Source organism: Ambystoma mexicanum, chromosome 9 (genome assembly GCF_040938575.1).
Source record: "Ambystoma mexicanum isolate Mex_15411 chromosome 9, UKY_AmexF1_1, whole genome shotgun sequence".
NCBI classification, from domain to species: Eukaryota; Metazoa; Chordata; class Amphibia; order Caudata; family Ambystomatidae; genus Ambystoma; species Ambystoma mexicanum.
The window spans coordinates 1,284,583,134-1,284,603,024 of NC_090931.1; the positions used below are offsets into that span (position 1 = coordinate 1,284,583,134).

At 49.1% G+C, this 19,891-nt stretch overlaps 1 protein-coding gene across 1 annotated transcript in view; it reads left to right on the forward strand.

Moving 5' to 3' along the window:
• DTX3L (deltex E3 ubiquitin ligase 3L) overlaps nucleotides 1-17,768 on the forward strand; it is a 380,419-nt gene extending 362,651 nt beyond the window's left edge. The window contains exon 5 of the mRNA XM_069616627.1: nucleotides 17,080-17,768. Coding sequence (XP_069472728.1) covers nucleotides 17,080-17,149 — 70 coding nt within the window. The 3' untranslated portion in view covers nucleotides 17,150-17,768. The remainder of the gene's footprint in view (nucleotides 1-17,079) is intronic.
• Nucleotides 17,769-19,891: the final 2,123 nt, after the last annotated feature.

Consider the following 19,891-nt stretch of genomic DNA (forward strand, 5'->3'; position numbering starts at 1 on the left):
CATCAGCATTTGCCACCAAATTCCCCAGAAGTACCATCATTGTTTGAATGGTGACATAATATGTTCTGGGTCTCCTATGCAAGGTATTACTATGATATACCTGATATATAACAATTTCAAGGTTTTAGTATGGAACTCCCAAAGACTCACTGCATTGGCAAGTATTTTCATGAAAACCCAAATAATTGCATCCTCGCCATTCAATTCCTAGGTACTAAAATCATTGTCAAGGTTATGCGTGGTTAGCAGAGCCGTACCAGGTTTCCCTATGCCCAGTTAGCATAGCCGTGCCAGATTCTTCAATGTCCTGTTAAAACTTCAATGCTGTTTGTTTTTGGCCATGTAGCTCTGTTATGCCCACGTACATCTGCAGTGCCAGATTTCATTATGTACAGTTAGTAGAGTAAGACCACATTCCAATATTCATAGTTATCACAGTAAAGCCAATTATTATTGTGTCCAGTGTGGCGAGTCCTTGGATGTCGTTACTTCTCCCCGAGGGGGAGCCCCTTCCCATGAGGCCAGGGAGGTGAGGCCGCTACCCGATAGTCCCCCTGGGGGTGGTGCTCAAGAGGAGGATCTCATGGAGAGACTCCCCCTCTGGTGTTAGGGGCAAACATCCAAGAGAGACGCAGCATAGTTATCCTCCCCAACATCCTATATAACTCCCCATCTTCTAAACCCTAGGCACCGGGTTCGAAATTGAGGGGAGCTGCGAACTATTTAACTCCTGGTTGTAGCCCAGAAGAGCCCGGTTATCTTGACACTACCAGGAGATATTTTTGGCTCCCCAGGCCAACTGATGCCAAACAAACTCACTTATGTGAAATTAGCTTTGTATGTTTGAGACAGTTTATAAATAAGCAATAGGACACATCTATATGACACATAAAGCATAAAGGGTCATAAATAAAGGACAAAATGTTAGGTTTGCATCTTCCATGGAAGTTAGATTTGCAGAACGCTATTTTCTAGCTCCTGGTTCCTGAATGGTAGCTCCTGCTCACTAGCCAATGTTGAATACCCAGGAGCTGCTTTTAGCTCCTGCTCGTCCAATCTTAATTTCAATCCCTGCAGTCCTGTTCCAATCCAACCCATGTATTTCTGTAAGACAAGAGACTTAACTTCCACTGAGATGAGGAAGAACATGGGTTACCCAATGGAGAGTAATGATAGAAGTACTGGGATAAGGAGGAAGCATATAGGAATAACAGTTGAAAGACCAAATACACTGAAGAAGGATTTAGGCAATTTTGCCAAATCATTGCCAACCAACAAATATAAAAATGGAAGAAGGGCTCCATGAAAGGAGTCAGCCAACCGGCAGGAGAGGCAGTCCAGTCCGGGAACTTCAAGATCTGAACTTTGAGCAAGCCATGATCACCCCACTCCCCAACTCAGCAGGCTGGAATGGGGATTCCTTATTCTCCTGCATGGGGACTGGCATGGATTCACATGCTCATGCTCATGAATATTCCCCGTCGTCAGGCTGGGAATCCTCGGTAAAGAAAAAATCAGTATCAGTTTTGTTTCTGATCTGTCTTTCTTAGTAGTAACCAATCACTGATCTCTGGGTCATAGTGCCCCCAGCCAATGACTGCCCTCTCCCTAAGCCCCGCCTCTGGCAGCCATCCTCAGATTTTTACAGCACGCTCAAGTGTTGGGAGTCCTCGTGCTTTAGCTCTCGAATTTTTGCTGCGTTTTCACGCTTTTTCAGGAGATTTTCTCATTTTTTCGGTTTAATCGAGCCTCAAGCTCTACCGTTTCTACTTCCGATAACGGGGACCCGTTTCGGAATTCTTCTACGCCCCTCAAGGGTGAAGTTTTCGTCGAGTTTACACTTCTTGGAGGATTCCATTGACCTACCTCAATGGACATGGCCCAGGACAAGGAAAGCTCGACGCCAGGATCCAAGCTGTTCAGGTGCTGCCCTGGATGCGGATTGCAAAACGTTTTCAAGGAGGACGAGCATTTGCAATGTCTCTACTGCCTTCATGAGGACAAGACGCACGTGGAGAAGGACTGTGCATTCTGCAAGAACCTTTCGGAACGGAGCAAACAAGTTCGTCGTTCCCGCTTCGCCGCCTGACTGGAGAAGGGCACAGCAGGTGAGAAGGTGAAGAAAAAGTGTGAGCGGGCTTCTAAGTCCTGTGAGGGCGCACCGGCGACGGGGTCCAACAGAAGGCCAAGCACCGCGAGTCCGCGGGCACCGGGAGCGCCTAAAGGTCGGGCTCTTCGGCTGCCAGGCAGGGCGCTACTTCCCTGGCACGTTCAACCACGAGCCAGCGCTCTGGTTCGGGGAAGAGGAAGTCTGAGAACCCGGGTAAGCTGCTGAAGCGGACCCGGTCGATCTCGAAGGGGGAGCGAGGCACTGACCCTCCCCCCAAGGTGAAGGCCCAGGACACACCTAAGGTGGTGAGGGCTTTGATCCAGCCGGCAAAGGCCTCTATCGAAGTGGTCGCTGCGACCCTGGCGAAGCCGGCTGAGATTACGCCAGTGGAAACGGCCTCTGGGCCCAGAGTATCCCTGCCACCGCGGAGGGAATCCTCTTTCCAGCCCATCGTTAAGACCCTCGTGAAGTCCCCGGCGGTAAAAGAGGGGGGGGGGGCGGTGGCCATTACAGACTCGGAATCATCCTCCGAGGAGGATCTGGTGGAAAACGAGAAGGGCCTCAACGAGAGGTTCATAGGCCTCAACGAGAGGTTTGAGAAGGTTGGATCCCAGGGGACAGTCCCCGCTGATGTGATGGAAGATAGCGACGATGGCGACGAAGAGGGCCCAGTGGAGCGGCCATCCCGTCCGTCGCAGCCATTACCCGAGCCCCAGGATAGCTCGGCGGCTATTCTGTTGGCGATCCAATTCTTATGTGCTGAGATAAGGACGAGATTACCACGGACCCCGACGGAGGATCCGGAACCAGGCCCGTCGGGAAGCCCTCTGCACAATCGGAGGAGAGTCCACCCCTCGCCTCCCTTCGTGCCCGCGAGGCCTGTGGACCCCTCACCCCCCCCCCGCCGGACCCTAGAGAGGATAAGGCGACGGATTCAGCGACGGGGACGGATGACGACGGCGGCGATGACACAACGGACATCCCGTCATCACCCCCCCCCCCTTTTCGGGCTTCTCCAGCCGACGAAATTGGCTCTTTTCACGCCATGATAACCAGGGCATCTGAGCTCTTCCAGCTCTGCCCTGAAGAACAAAAAAAGGAAGGGTTTCTTTACCAGCGACGAGAGGCCAAGAGGAAGACGGTCCTCGCGGTGCCGTTGCTCGACGACATCTGGGACGAGGGGCTTGCTATCCTCAAGAACCCTTCCATGACACCCGCCAAGAGGGACAGGTACGAGAAGAAGTACCGAGGCCCCGATGCCGCCCCCTTGTGTCTCAGGGCCCAGCCCACGCCGGACTCTGTCGTCTCGGCAGCGGCCAAGAAGAAAGCAGCGGGTGCGGCGGCTTCAACTTCCACCTCCCCGCCGGACAGCGAGGGCAAGAAGTTGGACTCATGGGACGACGAGTCATCTTGTCGGCGGCGACGACGATTAAGGCGGCCAATGCCTTAGCAATCGTGGCCCGCTATGACAGGGAGCTTTGGTTCAAGATAGCTCCCCTGCTAGACTTCCTACCGGATGACAAGAGGGCGGAGGCCCTACAAATTCTGCAGAAAGGCGAGGTGGCATCGGATCACGCCATAATGGTGGCAACAGACATTGCCGATCCTGGTTTTCGCCAACTGGGCAACAGAGTTTGCCTCCGACGACGAGGATGGCTCAAGGCGACAGACTTTCGCCAGGACGTCCAGACCAGAGTGTTGGATATGCCGTTCGACGGCAGCAACCTTTTTGGTAAGGCGGTGGACGAGTCGCTCCAGGCCATCAAGACCGACTCGGAGACGGCCGGGCCCTAAGAGTACTGCAACGATGATGGCCCTTTCGGAGCTCCGGAGGCAGACCGGGTGCCTCCAAGGGATCCAGCGGTGGCTCTTCTACATACCGCCAGGCGGCCCGCTCCTGGTCCCAGGAGGCCTACAGAGGTCGCGGCAAGCAAGGGGGATCCCGCCATCGTTGTCAAGGAGGCCAAGTCGGCAAGGCCTCCTCCAAACAAGACTGACCCGGCCGTGTCGTCGGGCCCCCACCGAAGCACCCCGGTGGGAGGCCGGCTGACGAAGTTCGTCAGCGTGTGGGAGTCCATCTCCACCGACTGTTGGGTGCTGGACACCCTGGCCAACGGGCACTCGCTGGAATTCCAAAAGAAGTGCCCTCGCATTCCTCCCGTGGCCAGGAAGGAGAATCGCGCCCCTCAACTGCTGTTGGAGGTAAGGGCGATGCTCAAGAAAGGTGCCATCGAGCTCGTCCCCAGGAGGCACCGGGGGTTCCGGAGTGTACTCAAGGTACTTCCTCGTTAGGAAGAAGACAGGCGGTTGGCGCCCCATCCTGGACCTGCGTCGGTTAAACAAATGCATCAAGGCGCAGAAATTCAGGATGGTCCACCTCCAGCACGTGCTGGGACAGCTGGAGGAGGGTGACTTCCTATCGTCGTTGGACCTGGAGGATGCTTACTTCCACATCCCCATTCTAAAAGGACACAGAAAGTTCCTCAGGTTCGTGGTTCAGGGACGCCACTACCAATTCAGAGCCCTGCCGTTTGGATTGAAGTCGGCACCCAGGGTATTTACCAAGTGCCTGGCACCAGTGGCGGCGCGGCTGCGCCTGCAGGGGATCCACGTCTACCCCTACCTGGACGACTGTCTTATCCGGGCAAGGACAAGAGAACTCGTCGTCGAACACACGGAGAGGACCGTCCGGCTGCTCACGGAACTGGGATTCGCCATCAACTACCCCAAATCCCACCTGGTTCCGTCGCAAGTAGCACTGTTTCTGGGAGCGAAGCTCGATACAGTGGGGCAATTGGCCTCCCCGTCGAAAGAGAGGACGAAGGCCATCTGGGCAAGGTGCGGCGCCTGCTAGCCACGGACGTGGCCAGGGTGAGGTCCATCATGTCCTCACTGGTTTCAGGCAACAGGCTGCTTCTAAGACAGGATCCCTCTCGACGAGGAGTTCCGTGAGGCGATCCTATGGTGGAGTACCTGTGCGCACCTCACTACAGGCACAGGCTTTGAGACCCCGGTGTTTCAGGAGACTGTGATGACGGACGCCTCTCTGGAGGGTTGGGGGGCCCACACCGGAGATCTCCACAAAAGAGGCCTTTGGCTCCCGGAGGAGAGGTCTCTCCACATCAACATTCTGGAGCTCCTAGCAGTGTTCTGGGTGCTCAAGTCGTTCCTTCCATCCCTCAAGGACAAGGTGCTGAGGATCTTCACCGACAACACCACCACGATGTTCTACATACGGAAGCAGGGAGGCACCAGATCCCCAGCCCTATCCCAGGAGGCCCAGGATCTGTGGCACTGGGCCGTCGCCCAGAGGATGTTTCTGGTTCCCTATCACTTGATAGGAATAAAAAACACCATTGCCGACTCAATCAGCAGGGAGCTGCACTCGTGCAGCGAGTGGGAAATACGTCAGGACCAGGTGGATCGGCTCTTTCGACGATGGGGCAAATCCCAGATCGACCTTTTCGCGACGGCGACGAACTCCAAGTGCCAGAGGTTCGCCAGCAGGTTCCCGCAGCCGAGGAGCATGGGCGATGCTTTCTCGTTCCCTTGGGACGGCCTGTTTCTATACGTGTTCCCTCCGTTGCCGTTGCTGCTCCGCCTCATCAACCAGCTCAAGATCTCCAGGTGCAGAATGATCCTCGTCGCACCGGCGTGGCCGAGGCAGATCTGGTTCCCGGACCTTCTGGACTTGTCAACGTCCCCACCAGTCAAGCTGCCGGTGGACGTGGATCTTCTCTCCAGAGAAGGAGGCTCCATTCTTCATCAGGACCCGGAGTCGCTGAACTTGCAGACCTGGCTCCTGCAGCACTAGAGTTTGGAGGGTACGATATCCCGGCTGACTGCAAAGAGGTTCTTGCAAAAGCCAGGGTGTCCTCAACTCTCAAGTGCTACGGTCATAAGTGGAAGAGGTTCTCTGTCTGGTGCCGTGCACAGAAGATTTAACCCTCTGCGGATTACGGCCCCTCAAGTACTGCCGTACCTGCTGTCGCTGGTCAAAGCTGGACTAGCTCACGCCTCCATCAAAATACATCTGGCTGCCATCTCCCGATATACCAGGACTTCGGGACGGGCGTCCTTGTGGTCTCATCGCCTGGTGAAGGAATTTATGAAGGGACTATTCCGATCGTTCCCGCCGGTGAAGGCTCCTGCCCCGGCGTGGGAGCTTAATGTGGTGCTGACCAGGCTCATGGGGGCCCCATTCGAGCCTATGCATTCGGCGCCTTTGAAGTTACTGTCATGGAAGACAGCGTTCCTTGTGGCCATCACCCCCGCACGACGAGTGGGAGAGATCCAGGCCCTATCTTGCAAGCCTCCATACTTGACTTTTCATGACACGAGGGTGGTGCTGAGGACGCACCCCTCCTTCATGCCCAAGGTGCCGTCGGACTTCCACCTCAACGAGCCCTTGGTGTTACCAGTTTTCTTCCCGTCGCCTTCGACGCCGGCCGAGAGGACTTTGCACTCGCTGGATGTAGCTAGAGCGCTGAAGTTCTACGTGGACCGCACAAAGTTTTCGGAAGACGTCACAGCTGTTTGTGAACTTTGGGTCTGTGAATCAAGGGAAGGCTCTCTCGAAGACTTCCATTTCCAGATGGCTCTCCGGCTGCATCATGCACTGTCACCGGTTGGCAAACCGACCGCTGCCCGGCCGTCCGAGAGCCCATTCGACCCTACCACAGCGTTCCTGTCTGGTGTGCCCCTGCTGGATTTCTGCAGGGCTGCTACGTGGAGGTCGACGCACACCTTCACAAGATTCTACTGCGTCGATCGGGACTCCAGGGAGGAGTCCAGGGTCGGCCAAGCAGTGCTGCGCAACCTGTTCGCCTAAGGTGAGCCTGGTGAGGAGGTAAGAATTGCTTAATGTTGAGTTTTGGATGTAATGCTTAATGTTGAGCCTTTGCCGCCTCCCATGGTTGTTTATGTGTGTACTGCTATGTATTATTTTATTCATGAGCATGTGAATCCATGCCAGACCCCATGCTGGAGAAGGAACAGGTTACTTACCTGTAACTGTTGTTCTCCAGCATCGGTCTGGCATGGATTCACATGCGAACCCTCCCGCCTACCCCTCTGTGGCTCTTCACTTGGTCATACTGCCACTTTGCGTGCTACCAAATCTGAGGATGGCTGCCAGAGGCGGGGCTTAGGGAGAGGGCAGTCATTGGCTGGGGGCAGCATGACCCAGAGATCAGTGATTGGTTACTACTAAGAAAGACAGATCAGAAACGAAACTGATACTGATTTTTTCTTTACCGAGGATTCCCAGCCTGACGACGGGGAATATTCATGAGCATGTGAATCCATGCCAGACCCATGCTGGAGAACAACAGTTACAGGTAAGTAACTTGTTCCTTCCGGTGCCGTGGGGCCTCTCCAAAGAAGAGTTGGCACCAGAAAGGCAATGGCGTGACCCATTCTGGGTCGATCTGGAGTCAAGGAAGAAATGCTGTGGCTGCCAACCGAAACCTGCTGCAGCTCAGTGCAGGATCGCTGAAAGCAGGAGAGAGCAGCTCGAAAGAAGATTTGCTGCCCCACAGAGAACCGGTGAAGTTCAACTCCCAAGAAGCAGACAACTGGAGAGGAAGTAAGTCCGGATGGGGGCCGGCTGCGAGAGTCCAAGTGAAGAGTGAGAAAGAGTGCATCAGGCATAATGTTCCTCAACACAGTGGTTGGTCGCAAACCACTTGCAAAGTGAATAGTGAAAGAGAGCACATTGAAGGTTGTTTTCTTTGTGGTAGATCCTGGCAGGAAGATGAACCAGGTCTGCCAAAAGCAAGCCATAAGGAAGTATGGGTCTGGGACCCGTACCCAGGAGAGAAGGTTACAAACCCCTTTTCCCATCACAGTAGTTGACAGGAGAGTGCACCAAATACTCTTGTAGAAAGCGGAGAAACCGGGGTCTGAAACCCTCATCACAATTGGGTTTTTGTGTACTAAGAAAGGCCAGGGGAAGGGAGTAATTCCCCCTGGTATTGTGAACTGTGAAATAGAGTCTGAGAAAGACATGGGGAAGGGGGGCATTCCCTCTGGTGTTCTGAACTGGGAAAACCAAGTCTAAAAAAGGCCAGGAGAGGGAAGTCCTTATACTGGCAATCGAGCCAACGTGGAGGATCAAACTAGTAATCCAGAGGAAGGGAGTCTTTCCCCCTGGGATTTAAAATATTTAAGTTTGTGATGCAGAGTATTTAAATATCGACACACTTTTTGTTCATAAAGTACTGTAATCTGGGGATAGGCGTCATTCCCCCTGCTGAAGAACTTTCAGCCAGGATTGTGTCACACAATCCAGGAGGAGGGAGTCATTCTCCTGGAACAAGACCTTTGATATTACTATTTACTTTAGTTACGAGTTTGAGGTATAGAGTCAGGGACATTTTGGCACAGGACTGTGGACTCTTTAAGTTAATCAGACATCCTGACAGTTTCATTAGCATTTTGATTGAGGCAGGGAAACACCTCTAAGACGTAGGGAAAGGTAGGTTTTCCCTTTTATTTTCATTACAAATAAGTCTATAACAACCAATATGCCATCTGTGTGTCAGTCTCCTATGTTTTTACACCAGAAGTCCAACTACCAGCTGCACCTCCTCAGAGGCACTCCTCCTTTTCTCACCTTCCCCCAGAGGCTCAGTGGGCCTCATTACGAGAGTGCTCGTCAGGTAACAACAGTGCCGGTAAGCCTACCAGCACTGTTGTTACCGGACAAGCACACTACGAGTCTGCGGGCGGGTGCCATCCCGCCCGCCAGGGTCAGACCTGGCATGCAGAACGGCACCCGCCCGCAGACTTTCACGTAAGCACCGGCACTGTTGCACACGGTGCCAGTGCTTCTGTGCTCCCCATTCCCATTGAGTCCCATAGGGAATGTAAATCCCTATGGGACTCCATGGGAATGGGGATTTACATTTTCTGGCACCTGACTTTACGGACCGCCGGGGCTGTAATACCCTGGTGTTTTTCCGTGAAGTCGGGCGCCGGAAAAATGTGCAAGTCCGGCTGCAACCTGTCGGTTTTACTGGCACGGTTACAGCCAGACTTGTAATGAGGCCCACTGTCTCCAGAACCCTGGTTCTCTCAAGGCTTGATTACTGCAACAGCCTCTTTCTCAACCTCCCTGCCTCTGCACTGCGCCCTCTGCAACTGATCCAGAAGAGACCCGCAAGACTCATCCTTAGCCTCAAGCCCAGGGACAGCATCTCTCCGGTGTTGAAATCCCTCCAATGGCTCCCTGTGGCTGCAAGGATCAAGTTCAAGACCCTCTGCACTGTCCACAAGGCATTCTGGGGCCTGGGACCCACCTATCTTCACTGATGCCCTTCTAAATACTGTCCCTGCCAAGCCCTCCGCTCATCTACCTTCAACCTTCTGTGAGTGAGCCGGTTCTCTAAGCAGAGATTTGGTGGGAAATCTTTATCCTCAGCAGGGGCCTCCCTCTGGAATAGCCTCCCTGCCGCCCTCCATCTTGAGCCTGATTGCCTTAAGTTCCGGAAACTCCTTAAGACATTCCTCTTCTCCTCTTCCTTCTCTCTCCCTCTACCCTGCTAACCGCTCTCTCCACTTTATCCCCTCTCTCCCTCCTTTGGCACACAGCATGAAAACTGGCTGCCGGAGTAACTCAGAGTCTCTGAGGTCCCCGGCACCCTCGCCAGACCTCCAGCACTTGCCTCAGGGCCTGCACTTCCCTCATGCTCCAGCACGTCAGTCAATTAACCATCGAGAATGGCATCTCTCAGCACTTACCCAGTCTCTGACCAACTGGGCGCATCCAGACTCGCCCGGCCCCCTGCACTTGTCCTCCTCCCCTGCCCTCTCCTGTACTGTCTGTGCACTTGCACAATCTGAACGTACCGTACCTTGATGATCGTCTAGCTTTTCCTCCCTGTCCCATGCCCCCCACCGAAAACACCCCCCCTGCATGGTGGCGCTTTTATGCTCTTGGAAAAACCTCAATCGTTTTCAGACCTATTTATCTACGCTGTTAATTGTATTACATGCACTTATTCTGCCTGGCAGACTGGTCATCGTTCAGAAACTCAAGGACCCTGCCCTGAATGATTGTTTTTTTTCTACCCTGTTCCCTCCCTTCTTCAGCGCTTGGAAACACTTGCCTTGTGTATAGGCGCTTTACAAATAAACATTATCATACCATACCAGAAAGTAAAGCACTCCCATATACTAGTATGTCCAGTTAGCACTTTGTCAAATTCCAGTTTGGGGCGGTGGGGTTCTGAGGCAGTAAGTATAATTGCAGTGCTCTGAACACTGTGTGTACTGCTACAAGCAATGTGTGCAGTGCTAGGGCAGCTGTGTATATGGGTACCCCCCCTTTACTTTGCCAGAAATACTTGTTCACCACTTAACACTGATCATTTACTTCGTAAGCCATCTACTTCTTCATGCATTTACTTCTTCTTACCTTTAATTCGTCTGCATTTTCAAATTGTTAAGGTGGCAATGGATGTGGTAAGGTTAGCTGTAAGGTTAGGGTTGAGGTGAAGGAGGAGTTAGCGGGAAAAAAAATGGGTAAGACAGAAGAGGGTTTACAGGGGGTCCCACCCTATAATGACGAAGTGAAAGGCTGAAGAACGTGGATTGGTGTGCGCAGTCCTGGAGGCAGTGTGTGATTTGTATGTTCTACATTCCTTTCTATATTCTAAATTCTTTTATATGTTCGTTGAAGGGGAAAAGTTTTCCCTAGCAATTGTTGTTTTGTTCATACTAGCTCTGCTATTCCATGCCAGTTATAAAGGCCGTTTAATAAAATAATGTAGAAAAGAAAGCTGTCTTTGAAGCCGCTACTCTGACCCGGACGTCCACTCCACGCAAAATCACCCTTCATGTTTTCTGTTCCAAAGGAGGACATTGTTAAGTGATACTTTACGATTTCAGCATCCCAAGTCGTAGAACCGTCTCCCTGCCTTGCTACGAAAAGAGTGACTATGTTAAAGGAAATCTCTCCAAACATTCCTATTCAAATTGTAACTATAACTCTTATATTCTCCATACCTGCTAAACATAGGGCCCCTGTGCTCCGTGCGTCTGCAACAGCTCCTCCTGTAGGATGCAGAAAGTGCTCAATGGTTTTAAAGTACATGGTGTGGGTTTTTGTTTTAAGATGCGATATATCAAGGGGAGTATGGATAAACACCTACGGGTCTCAGGGGTTAAGTAAAAAAAAAAACAGTAAGGGACAACTTTGAAAAAAGTGCCAAGGAAAGGTGAACATAAACGTAGTAGTTTGTTAATTGTTATGCTCATTCATTGTCTTTAACACAAATATTGAACCTCTAGTCTTAACAAAACGCTTAAATTTAATCCAAAACAAAACACGAGTCGAACGATGGCGAACAAAATGTTTATTCTGAAACTCTGACTAACCCAATTCTAAAACATGACACCCAACCCCATATTGGTTAGGAATACCTGCAAAGTCACACTAGACTGCCTGAATCCTACACTCGTACCCTTACCCAAGTACTGCAACTCTACCAACGCTAACCCGCGTGACATTGCTAGCCTCTATCATACCTGCCTACGCCTTACCATGCCCCACTCATTGCGAAAACACCAAAACCTCACAAACCTGTTAATTCATGGTTTGATGCTGATCTCATTAACTTACGCTGCAAGAAAATAACCCTAGAACACTTGTGCAAAAAGAGCCACTCTTCCCTTAACTGCAACGCACTAGCCACAGCCTCCCGAACCTAGAAGTGCGCAGTAGTGGCCCACAAAACAAACTCCTATAATGTACACATCTCCAATGCAGGCTCAAATACTAAAGAGCTATTCTGCATTCTTAGAGAACTGGAGACGCCCATCCCGACGGCCCTTCCCACCCATGTAGAGAAAGCCTGGTGTAGTTCTTCAAAATGCTCTGTCACACAATTGAATCCTTTCAGGATAACACGAAGGCCACAATAGATACCCTTTCTGGCAAAACTGTCACACCCATCGTCCTAGACCAGACCAACTCTAATCTACCTCGCGCCCCACACCCTACCTACTTTCAAGTTCAGCCAAGTCGCAGAGGATCAGGTGCTAACCACCATCCCGCCTTAAAACCGTCCAATTGCAAAGGAGACACCTGCCCTGCTCAACTAGTAAAACTCTGGGCCCCTACTCTGGGCCCCATCATCACTGACTTTCAGTGCCTTTGCCACTAACTCCGTTCTGGCTAACATTAAAGCAGTCTGGATCACTCCCCCTCCTCCCCCCTCCTCAAGAAACCCACTCTTGTCCCCACCATACCCACTAACTACTCCCCCCTTACCACAGTCTCTTTTCTGCTGAAGATAATTGACAATGAAGCTAAGTCCCAAATCCAACCCTTCCTGGAGCTCAACCACCTTCTTGGCACAAGGCAATCGGGATTCCGCCCGAAACACAGCTCGGAAACTGCCCTCCTGGACCTAAAAATCCACATGGACAGCATTGGTAACTCTGGAAACCTAGGAATTCTCCTCCTCCTCCTTTACTTATCTGCTATATTTGATTTAATCGACCATGAAATACTTTGCCAGGACCTTAGTCAACATTTTCACTTTTCACCAGAAGCCACCCTCTGGATTCAGTAGTTTTTATCTGATCGTACTACAAGAGTCTTCATTGGCGAAGAGGGAGCTGATCCCATCTCTGTGGCTTTTTGGGTGCCACAAGGTTCATGCCTCTCAACCACGCTCTACAACACTTCTACAAAACCTCTCTTTGATCTCCTGGACACTATGGGTTTCACCTACACAAACTTTGCTGATGACACTCACATTATTATCCCTATTACTTTCAACTACACACAGGACTCTGCCACTATGAACAAGGTGTCCAGCACTATTCAGAAGTGGATGGCCTCACACAGTCTGTGCCTCAATGACGGAAAAACTGAGCTCCTCATTGTGGGTTCCCCGCTCGCCTAAAGTCTCTAGACAGCAACTACTCCTCCATCTGTATCAATGGTACCGTAATCTCAGTACTGAAATAGGTGAAAACGCTGGGAGGCTACTTGGAAGCTGAGCTCTCAATGTGTAGGCCCATTAATGCCCGATCCTCCTCCACATCGTACACCTCCAAACGTATTTCACTGAGCAGACAATTCCTGTCACCAAACAAATGCCTCACATTAGCGTGAGCTCTGATCCTTTCCAAACTGGATTATTGCAATGTGCTCCTCCTGGGCACTTCAGCTACCAACCTAGCCAAACTACAACTACTGCAGAACCAAGCTTGATGTGCCACTCTTAGGCTAAAACGTAGTGACCACATCTCAGCAACCAGAAGAGATGCTCATTGGTTGCCTATCAAAACACCAAAACGCGCCCTAAAATCCAGCTCATGCATCTGACTGGATATCCCCCGCTTTAAGAGCAAAAGGGCTAGAGGCTCCAGCTTTTTGGTTATTGCCCCCATTTTATGGAACAATCTCCCGGAATCACCGAAATAGATCGAATATACTTTTTTGAAAGATTAATTAGACCGTTTTTCGGCTGTACTATCATACTGCACATTGCGTTACTCATAATTGCATAATACCGAACATGAGGCATCCGATCCGACACGCATTAGAGGGGTGGAACTGATGCTGCAGGGGTATAGGAAAAGCAGCGGCGGGCAGCGAAAAGGTAACTAGCGGGGGTTGTGCATTTGCTCTACGGACACATTTTGGTGGTTTAACAATTTTTGGGTTGTTTTACAGAAGTAGAATTGCAGCTAAATCGAACGCGGTCAATTCCGCCGCAATTGTTTCTACTTCGGTAAAACAACCCCAATCTGCCTTCATCCATAAGAAATTAACAGTCGTATAATGCATTAAAAAAACTTGTTAAAACGTGGCTCTTCAACAAATATAAATTATGTCTTAATGTAACCCACTTACTACTGCACTCTTTTTCGTCTCCCTCTTTATGTACTATCCTCTTGTTCCTTTTGCTGATTGTTTCAAATGCTGTGATACCCCTGGGTTTGGGAGTAAAGTAAATGTCATAATTAAAATAAATTCCATCGGAATTACTGTCAAACTCATTAATTGTTATCACCACTTGGCCCTACTGATTTGACGTGGGAATATTTGTGGGATAACACTTGGTGCCCATTTTTAAGTTCATAGGACTCCATGGGGATTTTGGTGGCTAAGAGTGGCCGCTGTAAATTCACTACATTTTGGAGGTAAAAGAGAGGATTTGCCTAATTTGTTTTGCTGGATGTGACTCCTCCACTAATCCTCCCATTGTGTTATTCACTGGTGCTGGAAACTGGCAGTACATTTTTCCCTAAACTCATTATGAGGCCCAAAGTCCAGAATCCCTCTGCCAACATAGAAAGCTCAAAGCTAGCTCATAAATGTCTATCCCCAATCTATTACAAAGGTCATAAATGGTTCCAATGCTTGTGTGAATATACCCAGTACCCAAGTTTCACCTTGCTCCCAAGTTTCCATCTAAAAAGAGTATTGTGCTCTCCACACTATAGCTTGGGGTATTCGTTCCCCTCTCTCCTCGATTACTATTTGAAGTTAGCTGTATTTCTACCCAGCTACTCGTTTTTTTGATAGATTACTATTTTCATCCCCCTCATGAGTGGTTGCTTGCCAGGCAGCTGATTTCACCCTCTTGCCACAGGATTGGATTCACTCTCTCCTCCTTTCCCTAAGGGCTGCTGATGGAAACTCCAGGTTTCAGGCTTTCCAATTCCCTTCAAGAGGTCTGTAGTTTTTTTGGGTAATCCAAACAGCCAATTTCACCCTTGGCAGCTCACTCCTCAATGAGGCCAAGTGTTTCTTCTTCTTTCTGTCCAGTCTCTCTCTTTGAGGATCTCCAGACATCTCCAGTGGTCTCCTCTTCTCCAAAGGGTGAGTTCAAGAGCATACCTGCTTACTCCTGGTCTTTCCCTTGTTATACCCCTGGAGCAGTGGGGCTCCTCTAACCTTTCATGGGATTGGTTCTTTCCTAAGGTTACCTCAAACCCCTAGTTTGGTCAGGTTGAATACATTTCTTAAATTCATCCATGAATTAATTAACAAGGGTTTTCTGTACTCCATTCATTCTTAATTAGTACCCGGCGAGAGTCCAGCTGAATGCAACACGCATTGTGATTGGCTCTCGCCGGGTCCTTACCCGGCCGAGAATCCTTCGATTCTCGGCCGGGATTCCAGCCGCCTTGTCCTCGGCGAGGGGCGTGGCAGCCCCTCGGCCAATCAGGAGGCTCGAAGCGGGGCCATCCCCGCTCCGAGCCTCCCCCCGGCTGAGAGGCGGCCTTTGCCCCCCGCTGGGGACTCAGGTAAGCTGTTTTTTTTTTCCTCCCTCCTCCCTACCCCACCCTACCTACCTTCTTGCTCCTATGTCCCTGGTGGGGGACAATGGCAGCCTCCAGCAGTGTGGAGACTCAGAGCGGGCCATCCCCGCTCCGCGCCTCCACACAGCTGGAGGCTTCCATCGTCCCCTAGCGGGGACGCAGGTAGGTTTTTCTTTTCTTTTTTTCCTCTCCCTTCCCCTCCCTCTCTTCCGCCCACCCAACCCCACTTACCTTCTGCACTTGTGTTCCCAGCGCCTCTGCTCCCGATGGCCGCCATGGAAAGGGAAAACGCACTCCCGGTTTCCCTTTCCCAGCGGCCATTTTCTTGGTCGTTTTTGTTTCTGTCCTGAAACGCTGCAGCTTTTCGGAACAGAAAAAAATGCTTTAATTGCCCCGGTTCCGCATATATTGCGGGCCGGGCTACTAATAGCAATATGACCCTCACAGAGGGGGCATTACCGACTCAGGTAATGCCCCGGGGCCTTCGTTAAGGCCCTCGCTTCGCTCGGGCCTATAACTATGGGCCCCGGGGCATTCATTACCTGAGTCGGTAATGCCCCCGCCGCTCGGGTCATATTGCTTAAATAATGCCCCTTCTGTCATGGGCCTATTGGCAGCGCACAATTCTTTGTAGGTGTCTGTCAGTGACAGCGCCATCTTGGAATTATAGGAACACAGCATTGCGCTTAAGTGGTGTCCCGCAGTCAGCCGAGGACCACCAGTGAATGAATGCAGCTTTTCCATCCAGTAGCAACGTAAGTAAATGGCTTGTTCTTCATGTCTTTGACATGATGATGATGCTGGTGGTTGACCAGTCTTTCTCAGCAGTTCGGTCTGACTCCTGCAGTACTCCCGCCTGCTAGGTAATATAATCTCTATCAAAAACTTCCTGTCTCTTTTCTCAAATGTTGTTGGATATGTTGTAAGGTTGTTGTTAGTAAGAGAGGGTGAAGGTACCAGGAAATCTCACTCCATCCATCCCCTGCGGGGCACTTAGGAAAGCGGACAGGCCGTCCCAGTCCTCCTGAGCTCCACCCCCACACAAAGGAAGGGTAGTTGCTCAACTGATCACACTTCCCAGGTGAATGATTGCACTCTATAAAACCCTCAAGAAATAGAAATATACTTTGTTATTCTTTATTTACTTTGTGATTACTCATAGAAAAAAAGTCCTCTGAAAATTGATCTTGAGGAAAAGCAGCCTATAATGAAATGTACTACTACTTGAGGGAATTGCCTTTATAGAATTCCACTTATACATATTGGTACTAGATTAAATTATACTCCAGAAATTAACATAGATTCTGCAACTAGGGTAATGTGGTTGAGTTGGAATGTCAATCCTTTGAGAAATGTACTTATGCTTGCTCCAAAGGTTACTCCAAGCTTATGACTTGCATTTCCCTTATACATTATTGTTGTTTTATAGGCCAGATTGATGATTGCATAATCTTGATTCACGTATCTCCTTATTGGAGCCCATTAAATTAAGAGTTTATACAAATAAAACAGTGGCACAGTTTCCATTCTTGGCTACCAAGAAGGGTCTTTTCCAAAGCTTTCAGTTTGAAGGATCCTGTGGAGCAGAGTTACATTAAGGCACAAGACTTATATAAAGTGAAGTTAGGCTTGTGATTTCAAAAGTCATATTCTTAATATTATTATTTTTGGTTGTTTCTTAGATACGGATACCCAGATCCAGACTACTTGGACCGTGTTCGAGATGAGCTTAAAGCAAAAGGAATTGAATGAAATGAAAGTTTTGCTACCCACACTTTCTTTTAGTTGCTATTCATCAAGGCAACAACCAAAGTCATTCCAAGACTCAAAGGTTTTCAAAAATACAGCTATGTAGATCTCATTGCTTCTGGATATCTGAAATAATTCTTAAAATGCCTAATTTATGGCTACAAAAGAAGCACCCCATCTGCTTTCTCCAGTAATGAAACAGATCCACTATTTTAGCAAGTTTTTAGATTAAATTCACATGTTAGCTTTCATGTATGTAAAAGGTCACAGCTGATATTTTGCAGCAGGAGCATGCCCACTTAAACTGTATTTATATATTAGTTTATTAAAAACCAAAAACATTTATCAACGCAATGAGTAAAAATCAATAGTAAAGGGGAAAAAAACGACCATCAAACAAGATATTAAGAACAATCTACAGTTAAATTTGCAATAAATACAAAATCACCCATCAAGAATTTAGATAGCATAGTCGCAATTAACAACGCGTTAAAGGTCCAGTTAAAATCCTAAACCAAAAAGAAGTTTCATTCAGGAAGATATCTTCATGTAAACATTTTGCAAATTAGTCATTTCTTTTTTGAAGTGCAGCACAAATAAAAAAGATGTTTTAATGTTTCAACTTCATTGTGACATAATCTTCAAATGTTAGCCTCCTTCCTGTTTCCATTGAACAGCACTTCACCCTTGTGTGTTAAATTAAAACAATTCCTAAATATGTACACATAATTCGGCCATTCGGACATTGGGTAATGTAAGAGGGGAGTACAGCTTTCTATTTTCAAGGCACAAGTATGTACTAATTTTATCGAAGCCTCTCCCATCACACGTTTCCCACCAGTCCACATATAAAATCTTCTTGGCTGCAACTGGATTAGTACTTATAAGATCCACACATATACTGTGCCTAACTAAAATCTCTGTACATTTGCATTTCAAATTTAAAAGGCATCGATTTGTTAGTTTATTCATTTCATTCCCCATCAAGGAGTATAAAGAATTCCCAGTTCCCATCAGCATTTCCTTATATAAAGAAATAGTTTTCCAACTAACTGCATCTCATAGAGGTCAAGTCAAATTCGTATGTTTATAAAACACAGGAAAGAAATGTGGTCAATTTTAAAGCCTTGCGCCATATCCGTCTGCCCTAATTTTAAGAAGTCAAATGTTTCAGAGAAAGAGGTAGTCTCTAATCCATGTAATATCGCAGGTAATACTTTAGTTATAGAAAGTGACCAAAGGAACAAATGTGAACCTACAGAATTTTGCCGCAATTACTCATTTGAGTTCCTAGCTGTGTTGCTCTAACCATAAGGTTATCTTTCATTGCAAACCTAGGTTTTACATTTACTAAGCTAAAACCTAGATACTTAAAAGACTGCAACAAAGGCAGCGTTTCATTATTTAATTTGCAAGAAAACCTAGAGAAATTGAGTTGGCCTCCATTATAACATAATATATTTATTTTAATGGAATTAACTTTTAAATTATTTTCAGAGGCATACATGAAGAAACAATTAAGTGCTGCAAACATATCTGTGTCCTAGCATTTTTCACCACCAATTTTAGGAGCTCTGAACAAGGCATTTCGACACACTCCCCATCAGGGCTACAAGATTCTCTCCGAGCCCCGGCCCAACCGGCCAAAGGCGAGTGGCCCTCATCTTCTGAGTGGATTCCTGCCTCCATCATCCCCACTCGAACCTGCTCTGTTGAATGCCTGGTCTGCAGGCTCTCTATCTCTCTAGGCTTCTCTCCGACCTTGGTTACCTTCTACAGGCCACCTGGCCAGCCCACCCTCTTCCTTTCTGAATGGGCTGCTCTCACTTCTCTCCTTTCCTCTACCGCCCAGCTTCTCCTCCTTGGAGATCTCAACATCCAGCTGGACTCTCCAGATTCCCTAGGGCTTTTCTGCAAACTCTGCGACTCTCTCTCCCTTTCCATTCTACCCTCTGGTTTGACTCACTCTGCCAGGCACACCATGGATGCTCTCATCTCTTCAGACATCCCCCTCTCTAATCCTCTCAATACTCCTCTCTCCTGGACTGACCACTCTTTCTTTTCACTTGAAGCTTCCTGTCCCTTTGGCAAAGGCCTTCACAGCACTGCCACCTTCCTTCGTGGTCATTCGACCCATGAAGCAAGTGTCAGTAACCGCTTTGCCTCCACTTTCTCTCCACCACCTACTCCTGCGGCTGACTCCCATCCTGACACAGCCCTTTCCAACCATCACCTTACATGAAGCCTGCCAAAAAATGGAATTCTCGATATGACTCTGATCTGGCCGCTCTGAACCGCAAGTGCAGAGCAGCTGAACAGAAATGGGGAGCTTCAGGCACACCCTCTGACAAACTGGCCTGCCACTTACTTCAAAGGCAATACAGACTCTCCATTCTCTCTAAAAGAGGGTCTATATTGAAGCCTGCATCTCGGCGGCCTCTAAGAACACAGTCAAACATTTTTAAATCTGCAAGGAGCTGGCCAATCCTATTGCAGTATCTTCATCCTCTACACCTACCCAGGCCCTGTACTCTGCCCTGGCCTCTCATTTCATCACTAAAACCAAGGACATCCTGTCCTCACTCTCCTCTTCTCCCCTTCCACCCTCTAACTGTCTCAGGACTTCCTTGGCCGCCCCCTCTTCTCCCTCTCTCCTGTCACACCTGATGAGGTTTCCAGACACAAGTCGGTCTATGAAAGTCTCATCCAAACAGGTGACCCCCCTCTAACTTGCAGTGGTATACG